This window comes from Etheostoma cragini, chromosome 7 (assembly GCF_013103735.1).
Source record: "Etheostoma cragini isolate CJK2018 chromosome 7, CSU_Ecrag_1.0, whole genome shotgun sequence".
NCBI classification, from domain to species: domain Eukaryota; kingdom Metazoa; phylum Chordata; class Actinopteri; order Perciformes; family Percidae; genus Etheostoma; species Etheostoma cragini.
Genome location: NC_048413.1, coordinates 6093044 through 6105970, shown reverse-complemented (window position 1 = coordinate 6105970; position 12927 = coordinate 6093044). Strand labels below are relative to the sequence as shown.

The following is a 12927-nucleotide window of genomic DNA, read 5'->3' as shown; positions in this document are numbered from 1 at the left end:
TGTGTGTGTGTGTGTGTGTGTTTGTGTTTGTGTGTGTGTGTTCTCATTTAACTACATTTGTGGGTTCCAAAAGCCAGAAGTTCAGAATACTTGTGGGGACCCAACAGCTTTGTGGGGCCAAAATGCTGGACCACACAATAAGTATGTATTTGTGTGTGTGTGTGTGTGTGTGTGTGTGTGTTTGAGAGAGAGTCAGAACGTGCTCTGTGCCTTTAACAGCACTCTGTAAGAGACAGATGGCACCGCTTCTTGTCTTCAGTGCCAGTAGCCACAGAGCAACATTGCCAGTGGTGGAAGAAGTATTACGACCCCCCCCCACTCTGGCGTAGCTAATTGTTACTTTACTTTAATGTTGGAGCTTCACTGTGCACATGCATGTCTGTTTGATAACTAAAGGACTGAATTAGTTGCCTCATCCTGTCAGGTGGTAAACATCTATCAGAATGGCCTACCTCTTCTATAAATATAGTTTAAAGTAGGGTAGCTTATTCTGCTGCATTTTCTTTTAGATTCATCTGAACGATGCAAATGTTTTTTGGGACTCTACCTGTGGATGCCGGAGCACTCGATACACAGCAGGATGCCCAGGTTGATGGAGGCCCAGCGCGGGTCGGCCTGGCCGCAGTCACAGCACTGCTGGTTCCCCGGGAGGCACTGGATCCGCTGCAGGATGCTCTCCCCCCCGCGCCCGCTGCGCTCCCGCGGCTCACTGGCCGAATCGATGCTGCTAGTGGACGGAGAGGCGGTTCTGTCTAAATGCTAAACATAAACACACAAAATAAGACATTCTTTAGGGTTTCAAAAATGCCATATCAATACCATCCTATTATAAATGATCTATTAACCCTTGTGTTGTCTTCCCGTCGACACGTGGTGTGTTCCTGGGTCTAAATTTAAAGTAGAAAGTTTTTATTCAGTGTTTTGGTTGTTGTTTTGTTGACACTTTGTAATTTTTCCGGGTGTTTTTGAAGTTATTTCTCCACGTTTTTGTCCTTTTTCCCCTTTTTTTGGTCACTATTTTCAGTGTTTTTGTTTATTATTTTCTGTATTTTTTGCTGGGTTTTTCTCTCAAACATTTTTGTCACTTTTTTACTGTTGAAAGTAGTAAACTGATCATTACTTTACTTGTGAAGAGCGTTGTAGGGAACCATCCAAGTTATTTATTTATTTTTGTTGAAAGAAAACCCCCAATTTCTGATTAGAAGCTTTCTGAAAATGGGTCAAATTATATGCAAGGGCAACAGGAGGGTTCAAAATAAAAGCCCTGCCAAATTTTGAAGCCCACAAATTTCCATTTTTATTTGTTCTTTTTACAGATTAAGAATCAATGAGATATAAAATGCCTATTAGAGAGCTTTAGACATAATGCCAGATTTCTTTTCATCGTTGGACAGAGCCAGGCTAGCTGTTCCCTGCATATTTTATAAACTCCTCATATATTTCAGAATCAGGTACGTTACTTATCCCCTCAGGGAATTTGTTAAATTTTAATTGCTCACAGTCAAATTTAAGTCAAAATAAGAAAAGTTTTTAAAGTAACTAAAGTGCAAGAAATAAAAAGCTGAGTAAAAGTAAAGAAAGAGAAGATATTTTTGTTATACAATGGGTTATAACAATGCTATTGAACATAAATAAAGTACAGTGTGAACATAAGCATCAGTGAACAACCAGCAGAAAGATGTCAAGCTATTACACATGTAGCTAATAGATTATCGCACCACGTAATGCTTGCACATAACTGTGAAAAGATATTAACATAAAGTAGAAGTACCTCATAATTACACACAAAGAGGGCTGTACTCGACATTCAGTACATTGAGATAGCAGCAAACATATATGAAGAAAATGAAGTCACATTCACTTCTCCTGCTTTGTGTTTTGATAGCCGGTCTGGCCATGCGTGCACGTTAGTGCATGTGAGTGCCTTGAGCGTTGGTATCCAACGCCAAGGGCCATCACAAAGTGTCGGTATTTGACGTTTTGGAGAACGGTCTGTGAGAGCTGTTGCGGGCAATCCCAGACCTTTTTTATTTAATGTTGAGTACAGTACTTGATTAGTGTACTTTACTTTCCAACACTGAACCAATGCAATACAACTATATAAACAACCTTTTTAACATGTCTGTATGTGGTCTATGAGCCAGACCTGGGCCTTACCTCTATATAGTAGGAGTCTGGGCTCTCTCTGTAGGCCGAGGCAATGCTAGCTTGTACTGCCTGAATCCATGCCTGTCTTAGCTTCTCAGACTCAGCCTGAAGCATGCAGCTCCTGTAAAACAGACGAAGTGGTATAACCATCACGAATCATGTTCCTCCGGTACAGATCTACGTTATCTAGTGAAATGCTAAACAAACACTGAGTGTGAAAAGGAAAGTTTTCTTCCGCATTTATTAAAGGTCCCATGGCATGAAAATCTCACTTTGTGAGGTTTTTTAACATTAATATGAGTTCCCCCAGCCTGCCTATGGTCCCCTAGTGGCTAGAAATGGTGATAGGTGAAAACCGAGCCCTGGGTATCCTGAAATGAAAGCTCAGATGGGCCAATCTGGAATGTTGCCCCTTATGAGGTCATAAGGAGCAAGGTTACCTCCCCTTTCTCTGCTTTGACCGCCCAGAGAATTTTACCCACCATTGAGAGAGAGAGAGAGAGAGAGAGAGAAAGAGAGAGAGAGAGAGAGATATCATGACTTTCATACAAGCAAAGGGGCAGTTGGTTAAAGAGACTTCAGATACAGTATTAGGGGAACACTAAGGTGCATATAAAAGAGACTTTAGATACAGACAACACATTAACGAGCCTTTCAAGGGTTCCTTGTTCTCAGCAATATTTTTGCCCTTGGTGGAATGTTCACTGTACGTTTACCTGGGTCAAGATGTTGAAATGTCCCACCCCCTCCAGCTTAAAGCGTACTGATGTTACACTCCACAGTGGCTAAACAGATTTGTATCATCCATGTCCCTTGTTTAAAAAAATAAAATATTTTTTCACAATTTCAACTCACTAATCTCTGACAATGTTAATGTAATGTTTATATCAAGAGCTAAATGCTAACGTCAGAATGCTAACATGCTGATGTTTAGCAGGTATAATATTTGCCATGTTAACCATCATGGAGCTGTGATAACCAGCGCTAAACACAAAGTACAAATGAGTGGGATGGGTTTGCAGGTATTTGGTCAAAAAACAGACAAAGTAAACCTTTGATTTGATGATGGCTTCAGATGAAAGGTGAAGACAATGCACCCTCTGGGGGAACATGAAACTATTAACCAAATTGCATGTTAATCCATGCAACACCTAAGTCTTACTTGGAGGGAGAGACAACCTCGAAGCAGAACCTCCTCTCGATGTCCTCACACGGTTTAACAGAGCACAGCCGGAGGTCTTCCACCACCACCGTCAGAGAATCCTGCTAACACACGAACAACTCACTAAGCATTCATCTGCTTATCAAAAAGACCCCTAAACACCTCACAAACACGCACGCACACACACACACACACAAACACACACACACACACACACACACACACACACACAGTATCTTTTGTGGAGACCTGTCATTGACATAATGGATTCCCTAGCCCCTTAACTTTAGCCATCACAACTAAATGCCTAACCTAACTAACCATAACCTAATTATAACACTAATCCTAAAACCAAATCCTTTACCCCTTTAACAGGCCTTTAAAGTTGTTGGGTCCAGCATTTTGGCCCCACAAAGCTGTCCAGGCCCCACAAGTATATGCCCTGGTTTTTGGATCCCACAAATATAGTTAAACAGCAACACACACACACACACACACACACACACACACGCACACACACTCACACACACACACACACTTCAGAGAAAAAAAAAACTAAGGCGGCTCCAGATTAAGTATTCAGATATTAGCAGAGATTTTTTGACTCCCAAACATGCAGTCGGGTTAGTGATGATGGATTTCAGAGAAGATTACTATAATGTTAAGAGACATTCAATGTCCCCTCTCCATTAAAGTTGCACTCAACCTCTTAGAGCCCACTTTACCCCCCGGGAGAGATGATAGCTCCTAGCTTTACGGACTTGCCTTGAGCTTCTTCTGGTAGACCAGCTGACTGTTCTGAATGGAGAACCAACGTCTTGGGAGAGAAAGAGAGGTGGAGATAAATAACTTATTTTAGATGGATATGATTTCAATCCTTAAGGAAGTGTTGAGTGAAACGGGTTTCGGTCTTGGCAATTCAATATTGTGACCATGTGAGATTCATTTATTACATTACTATTTATTACGTTACTCAACATCGTAGCCTCACTAATCTGCCGCAGAGGGACACAAATAGGCAGACAAATCTAGCATGCACAGTAACAATCTAGTCTATTAGTATTACATTGCAGTATATTCATTTTATATACTATTCTGTTACATACTGCATGCTAGCATTTTCTTCTTTATTTTCCTTTAGCCACATACTTAAATGTACTGTATAAGTACACATTTCAATTACATTATTTAAGATGCTGTTATACATATATATATATATATATATATATATATATATATATATATATATATATATATATATATATATAGAGAGAGAGAGAGAGAGAGCGAGAGAAACAGATATTTAATTATCTTTTTATTTCATTCAATACAGTCTACACTTGTTTTTTATCAGCACAATACTGTGTATTGTGTTAAAATGAATAAATCCCTTTATTTAAAGTGTTTGTCCCATCAGTTCACTGTGTGTACTAATGTGATATATTACAGTATATAAAGATGTGTTGCCATCGTAGTTACCTGTTCCAGGTCTTAAAGGCATTGCTGGCCCTCTTGAACAAGTAGCCCTCCATCACCACACCATTAGGAGCATCCACGTTGAACTCCACCTTGGAGTCTTCATATGAAAAGTCCTGCAAGAGAAGACAAAGAGAGACCCAAATGAATCCTGGCTTTCATACAAAAGGTTGACAACTGAAAATTGTCAAACAGGAGAAAAAAAAGGAAAAAAAGACTATTCTTATAGAAAAGAGGTTGCATGTGCGCTGTTCCTGGAACACCAGTAGCATTCAATGTGCACTGTTCTGTAAATACAGTCCATTAACCAACCAAATATTCATACTGTACACTGTGCAGCCATGCAGAAACGATCACGTGTGGGTTGCATGCCATCTATCCGCCTGTCACACTGGGCCATTTCGTAACTCAACAGATGCGAGTGTGACGCAGATTATTACATAAACAGAGTGTGAGTCCATTGAAATTAGCCTGCAACCTTTTCAAGACTTAAAACATGACACGTAGCCCTTTAATGCAAAACAACAGAAAGTGGTAAACATGTATTTAGAGGTTGGTGTAGAGTCATTCCTAATTCTTTGCATTAACCTACATCCTTGACTATACACTTGTCCATTCTATCTTATATATACATCAGCCTCTTTTTTTCTAATGGTGAACAGCTAATTTGTACATACTTGTTTCTGTATTTATTGTCTATTTCATTTTAATGTTCAATATGTTTATGTATGCACCAATGCAAATTCCTTGTAATTGTTACTTACTTGGCAATAAATCCTTTTCTTATTCAGGTTTTTCTGATTAAAGGTTTTTAGGAAGTACAAAAACATCATGCCTGTTTTATGTGAAGAAAGGGAAGTATGACACAGTCTGTCCTGAGACTTCAAATTAGCTACATTTTAGAGGTAATATAATATAGTAGGGACAGAACATTAACTTATCAAAAATTGAATTTTAACATCCCATGCATGCAGCCCTGAGAATAGACTAGACTCTTGTCTTTCCGGACTCAATTGAGTACCCGAGTATATATGAGAAAATGTCTGCAGGACTGACCCAAATAAAGATCTTTACTCACTCTCCTGTTTCATAACAGGGTGTGTGTCCATGCAGCAGCTCCCAACACACCGTTAACTACTTATTGCATGTTCTAATACTACGCAAAATATGCAAGAATTCAACCTTTTTGTCCACATGATTGCATTTTCCTATGCGCATTCCGCCAGTGTGAATAAGATAACACTTATTTAAAAATGTAAATATTTTGCATTGAGCATTACATCTGGGAACTCCACACATTTTCCTATTTTAATAGACAGTGCAGAGTGAAAATAATGGTAGGGAGTCAGAGAGAGAGAGAGAGAGAGAGAGAGAGAGAGAGAGAGAGAGAGAGAGAAAAAAAGAGAGTACGTCGGTTGTGATAGAAAGCCTTTAACAGTGAGTTGCAGCAGTACAAGTACTCGTCTATAAAGTCATGACAACAACAATTAAGCATGGTTAATCACTCCTAAAATAAAGTGGAATATTATGATAACCAAATGACAATATACACTAAAATAACAATGCATATCAACCCACCAAACTGTGGTCCCAACGGCAGAGGATCTTCATTTTCAAACGTTTTGTGTGTTCCAACCACATTGAAAAGCCCCAAAAAGCCGAAATAAAGATTCAAAAACTCAACTCCTGAAAACCAGCTCTCTCAGAATGGACGCATGTCTGCCTTCACTCTCTCACAGCGGAGGTTAAAGCATAGTGCCGCTGCAGTGCAGTGCCTAATTCCAACACTGACATGTGTGCCCCCCCGCTACAGCCACCTGCCCAGCGCCCTGTGAGCCTCCGGATTAGGACTCATTACCATACAGCTGCCAATGTATGCGTGGCAGGCTGCTGTGGAAGAATAGTGGACTACACTACGCAGTACTGTAGCTGCTCTCGACCCAAACTCAGGCTGCAAATTGGAGGCTGCTTCAGTTTTTGCAGCTCCCAAAACACACCTCCCTCTCTGAAGAAGGGGGGAGTTTCGGTCCCTCTGTTGACCCAGAGAGAATCTATCTGGCAGGCTTCCCGGATCACCCAACAAACACTACTCAGGGCTTGATTTAATGATTAAAAAAATTATAAAAGTGCCCAGTTGAGTAACTTTTTCATTTTTTTCAAATAAGCTACACATCAAACGATCATACCGCTTTACTTGTTTTGTCACATCTCACGAAAAAGTGACATTCAGTGTTGTCTGAATCACTCTGTTCTGATTTAGCAACTACACCCACGACTGCAGTCCCTGCGGCGCAACTATCCGATCTGTAGGAAGTCCATGCAGCTTACCTTCAGTTGTCAGTCAGATTCTTTTTTGAATCCAACACAAACAGGAGAGGCAACACTGAAACAAGATGTGCACTGGGCGGTACTCTGCAATCTCTCAAGCCTACAACAAAGAGCATCTATTTTTAATAACGCAACGTCACACGCAGAAGCCGAACACGAGTGAATTATTGAACGAGCTGGGAAACAGAGACTTCCGTATGTTTGGAAGCAACTGAGCAAATTGCTGTGAAGGAGCAGAAACACTGGCTGATGTCCTGATGCTCTGTCCACCTGATGCTGCTGGACATAGGTCCACCCACAGGCTGAGGGTGGACAGCAGAGCGCCAACGCCACATGGTGAGCCCAGTCGGTAGCACTGATAACTCAGTCTGCTGTCATATGTTTATCTTCTGCATAGTTTAAATCAATGATAATTATTTCCAGGATGTTCCGGCACTGTCTAACTCAAACGTCGAACTACATGCCTAATATGGCGAGTTTTAAAGAAAATTGTGATCGTGCAACGGGGGTACAATTATAAAGATGTACAATGAATAGGTTTACGCCATTTACTCTCCAACTGGGCCGTTTTAGTACCGATTGGACAGTAAACCTCATATAATATGTTCCTTCCCGAGACTATTCAGCAGAGCCGCCATCGCTGCGTCCTGGGGCTTAGCGCCGCCCAGGACCATTGTGATTGGTCTAAAGCACAGGTGCCCAAAAAATAAATGTTGATGTTGAGGATTACCGTAATTCTTGCCATTATCTGCAGAGAAAACATACGTACGTTATGTAATTTAAATGGGAAGTTAAACAGCACTGTGCTTTACGTTGCTGTTCAACTCAGAATACCTTTTAACTGCACAAAATGTATGTTTCGTAGTCATTACTTTTAAAGTAAGAGGACAATAAGCATGAGCATGTCAAATCCATGGTGGGCCAAAACAAAAAAGCACGGGCCACACTTGGTCAGTGGGCCCCAACTTGGGCAGCCTTGGTTTAAAGAAATGCAAACAACACAGAATGTGTGTGTGGTGTAGACAGACCTTACTCCACAATGCTGTGAAGTTGTGGAGTGTGTTTATGTGCTGTTTTTTTGTAATTTTAAAGATGATTGTTTGGGCTTTTATGCACTTTGATTGATAGGACAGCTTGAGGACAGGAAAGAGGAGAGAGAGGGCTGAGGGTCGGAGTCGAACCCGGCCGTTTTGAGGGGCGTACACTCTACTTCTGGGTGGTCGCTGGAGGTCGCCCCATTTGCAGGATTCTTCTGTGTCTCCTTATCACTACAAGCCGTGTTTTAACAATGTAAGGGCATGATGCGTTTAGGGCGTGTCCAAATCCACTTTTGCTAGTGACGGTGACTAGTGAGGGTCGGTGCACTGGGTGCATGGTCCTAAAGGGTTTTAAATCACAGGTGTGTTTTGTGCGAACCAATCAGAGGTCATCACCTGAACACACCTCCCTATAAGACCAACACGCCCAGAATGCACCTGAACACACCTCCCTGTAAGACCGGCACACCCAAAATGCACCTGAATACACCTCCCTACAAGGCCAGCACACCCAGAATGCAACTGAACACACCTCCCTGTTAGACCAGCACACCTAGAATGCACCAGAACACACCTCCGTGTAAGACCAGTATGCCCAGAATGCACCTGAACATACCTCTGTGTAAGACCAGCACGCCCAGAATGCACATAAACACACCCCTTAGACGGTTAAATATGCTCTAATGAGCTGGGTTGGAGTCCAAAAGGGATGTAAAGAATGAGGAGACTCAAACAGCACTCAAGATGTGACGTTTCTTCTTCTGATGACCTCATCTAACTAGTTTTTTCTGACCGCTACCATATCATTTTATTTGAGCTGCAATGATCGCAAATAAAATGCAGCTATTTGGATAATTTATTCATCGCTGTAGTTATTTTTCAGGCAAAAATGCCAAACGCTAGCTGGTTGTGGCTTTTGTATAGAGAATGTCATAGTTTTTATCGTCTAATACGACAGTGCTCTGAATATCTTTGGGTTTAGGACTGTTGGCTCAATAAAACCAGAAGCTTGAATACATCTCTTTTGGAAATTACAATGACTATTTTACAGACAAACATAAATGAGTCAAGAAAATAATATGCAGGTCAACTGATAATGAAAATTACGGGGGGCATGTAGGAATAGAGAATAGCAGAAGGAGCCGACTGCCTTAAACTGGACTCCTCCATAAAATCTGCTGTTAAAAATGAATGGCTCTGGAATTTAGATGCTTTCCACTGCACGGTGCTCACAGCCAATAATAGTGACAGTTGAAGCACTTTAACTCCCTTTTCTGCTCTCCTGGTTCCTTTTGCTTGCGCTGAGTAAAGACTGACCCTCCTTCCCCCGGTGGAAGTTTACACAAGGCTTATTTCACATGCTTGATGCAATGGGGAAGAAAAGAAACATGGGGGCAATATCTGTCTTTAAAAGAAAGGAAAGAAAGATAACAAAGTAGGGTATGCTTTTCAAAAGGATTACAAAATACAGGCTACAATTTCTGGCGTAAATAAATCTGATATTTTAAATGTTTCAGAGTCAGAATGAGAAGAGTAGTTCATCTGGAGCCTGCAGTAGGCAGAGGTGGAAGAAGTACTCACATCTGGTACTGAAGTAAAAGTAGCAGGGCCACAGTTAAAAAATACTCCGTACTCTTCTGTGGTGACTCGGACTCGACAGTGTGTGTCAACAACACTGGTTACACACACTTACACACACACACACACACACTTACAAACACACACACACACACACACACAGACTCACAAACACACACACACTGGCAAACACACTTACAAACACACACACAGTTGCACATACACACACACACAGGCTGCACGATATGAGGAAAATATATGCATAATGCGATTATGTTGTTAAATGTCGCGGTAACTGTTTTACTCATGATAAATCAAAAGATACAGTTTACTCAGTTCTGCAGCTTTCAGCATTCTGCTAAAATACAACTAACTTGCCTTTTAACATTATTTTAAATTGAACATTGAATTGAATATACAGTAAATGGCACCACTATTCTACTGATATTCTCTTTCACCTTACACAAAAGATCTCTAAGTGTCCATTGCCTTTTGTGAAAAAAAACGAAATGTTGTGCAGCCCTAACACACACACACACACACTCACACACACAGTGTAAAGATGAAAATTCACATGAGAAAACAAAAGTAGGAGTACTCACCTGCATGAGGGTCTGAGGGGAGACGGTGGCGTTAGGAGCATAGGAATAAGAAAACACAGCGTTAGAAACCCAGACTAGTTTAGGTGATGATCATATGATAATCTTGTCAATTTCAACTCATCCTAAAGCAATGAACATCCCACACTGACTACCACAATATTTGAAATGTGCAGATTTGAATGTGGTTTCAACTCCCTGACCTGACCTTGTTCATTTACTCCTATAGACCAGTGTATGTCCCATGGTGCATTAAGCTTAGTGTCTAACAGCTCTAGCAGAAAATACAAAAAAAACGGATCAATAACTGGCCCCACATGTGATCCAGCCCATCCCCGTCCCTCTACCCACAGCACAGAGTGCAGCGCCTGGAGGGAGAGCATCTGACAGATGGTCACTGATCCTGGGCTACGGAGGAGCCGCACGTCGGCCCGCTGGAAACAAGGCTTTCTGAATTATTTAACAACAACATGGCAGACATAGAGCCTATTTGAATCCATCCATTATTTGAAATATTTCACTAGAATGACCAATGTAAAGGCATGGGGGCGCTGGGCAAAGTTAGTAGGATTTTGTCTGTACAAAATTCATGTGCTCTATTGCTCTACAATGTTTTGCATAGTTTGCACCAAGTACGAGTCCAAGGCAAATAAAGGTGGATCATTTTTCAAAGGAACGTCTTCATCCAGTAAACAAATGCTAGAGCCTCTCACTGGCACGGAAGCTACAATCTGCCGACAACCCCCCCCCCTTGCCGGTTATTTTACATAAGTGGGACACTAATAGTCTGGCTAACAGATCAGGTCAAATATAGCCATTTACTAAAGTCTTTGTAATATCTCTGATATAAAAATAACTTTGTGTATAGGGGCCAGAAAAACGTAGTGTGGGCAATTAGAATTATTTTTACTTGCCTGGGCAAGGTAAAAAAAAACAACAACCTTAAAGTTGAACCCTGATAGTTATTGAGATATTTCAGTCTGCACCAAAGTGGTGACTGACATAGGGCCAGGGCACCAGTGGGGCTAAAAACGCTCAGCAAACCATCCGGTCAGCACTTTACTGGACTAAGAGCACAGTGAGGCTCAGCACAAACTGGAGCTAATGTGCTGACCATCTACGGCAGACAACAGTGGGATTAATTTATCTTAAAAACACTTAATTCCACCACATTTAATGCGTAAATCAATGCCTGGACTTTGTAAGAAGGATTACTCAAACACTTCCCAGCAGCCCAGGTCTAATCCCTCCCCAGTCACAACAAATGCAGTGGGCCAACACTGGGCGGACTGGATCTTAGAGGTGAGATGTGTGTGTGTGCACGCTCTCACCCTGTTAGATTCTCACAACAGCTCAGTATCCACCGGCAGAACCCCAACCGACAAAAGGAAGATTCCTCAGGGTCAAAAACCCGTATGAGTGTAGAACTCTAACACCATCCCAACTGTCTGAATCCTTCCTTGCGGGGAAATACATGAAAGGCTCTGCACTCTTGAATCCAAGGTTATCAGAGAAGTGTCAGATAAAAAAAAGAACGCGTGCACACTGACGAAGAAAAAACAACACCAGAGGCTTCTAAAAAGTTGAAGTTGTCCTGTCAATGGCCCTAGGTCTGAAAAGTTCACTTTTCTTCTAATTTTGCACATGTAAAACAATTCTTTCTGCATCTGAAGAGCCTCCTCTACTTTTTTCCCCCCAAAATAATTTTGATGGAAATCTCCAATACAATACTTCCAGTCACCAGCTACAATTTACAATTTTTTTATGGACACATAAAAATCCAAAATAATCCAAAATCAAAACATAAATGATAAGAATGTAGAAGAAATATTTCAATTAAATTATAGAGTACCGTGTAACATAAAATGACCAACCCCCCACCCAGGCCCCCACTCAGCTCACCACGACCAACACACAACTTACTAGTTATCTATAAAAAATGTGAACACATTCAATTGGGTAGTACTTCTAAGTAAGAAAAATAGGAAATAAAGCGTTGCCATTTATGGAAAAAGTGGACTGTGCATCCTCTCAACGTGTATTTAACTCATGTTTTGTTTTTGTTTTTTTAGAAAGAAAACACTGAAGCCATATCTGTATCTGTTTTTCTGCAGGATTCTCAAATTTAAATTCCAACCTGATTTGATCAGTTGCTCTGTCGCTGAAAAGGATCAAACACACTCCTGCAGCACAATCCACCTACACCTGTAAACTCTTTTAGTTTACAGGTGTAGGTGTACAGCACAGAATCATATATAAAAATCATTTTATAACTAACTTTTATAACTGCCTATAACAGTATATTGAATCAAATTTAGAACAGAATGGAATAGAATGCCTTTATTGTCATTATACACAAGTGCAGTGCCTGTCCAATGAGATTGAAGCAACCCTTTGCAGTTTCAACACAAAATATAAAAAATATAAAAATATGAAAAATATAAAATGTAAGTAGTGCAAAAGAAAAACAAGGGGGGAAAGTGGTGCACAGTTTCTAGCAAGTATATACAGTACATACTGTATATAAAATAGTAAGAAAGATAAAGGGTTTGCATACACATTGTGCAAAAATATAGTTTGGAGTATTTAGGAACTTCTG

At 40.8% G+C, this 12927-nt stretch overlaps 1 protein-coding gene across 4 annotated transcripts in view; it reads right to left on the bottom strand.

The window, feature by feature from the left end:
• Nucleotides 1–12927, bottom strand: part of acap3a (ArfGAP with coiled-coil, ankyrin repeat and PH domains 3a) — a 90067-nt gene that overhangs the window by 18631 nt on the left and 58509 nt on the right. For all 4 annotated transcript variants that reach the window (XM_034877935.1, XM_034877937.1, XM_034877936.1 and 1 more), the window contains exons 10-15: nt 10332–10343; nt 4790–4902; nt 4076–4127; nt 3311–3411; nt 2158–2269; nt 548–759 (exon numbers count right to left, since the gene is read on the bottom strand). In XM_034877935.1, coding sequence (XP_034733826.1) covers nt 548–759; nt 2158–2269; nt 3311–3411; nt 4076–4127; nt 4790–4902; nt 10332–10343 — 602 coding nt within the window. The remainder of the gene's footprint in view (nt 1–547; nt 760–2157; nt 2270–3310; nt 3412–4075; nt 4128–4789; nt 4903–10331; nt 10344–12927) is intronic.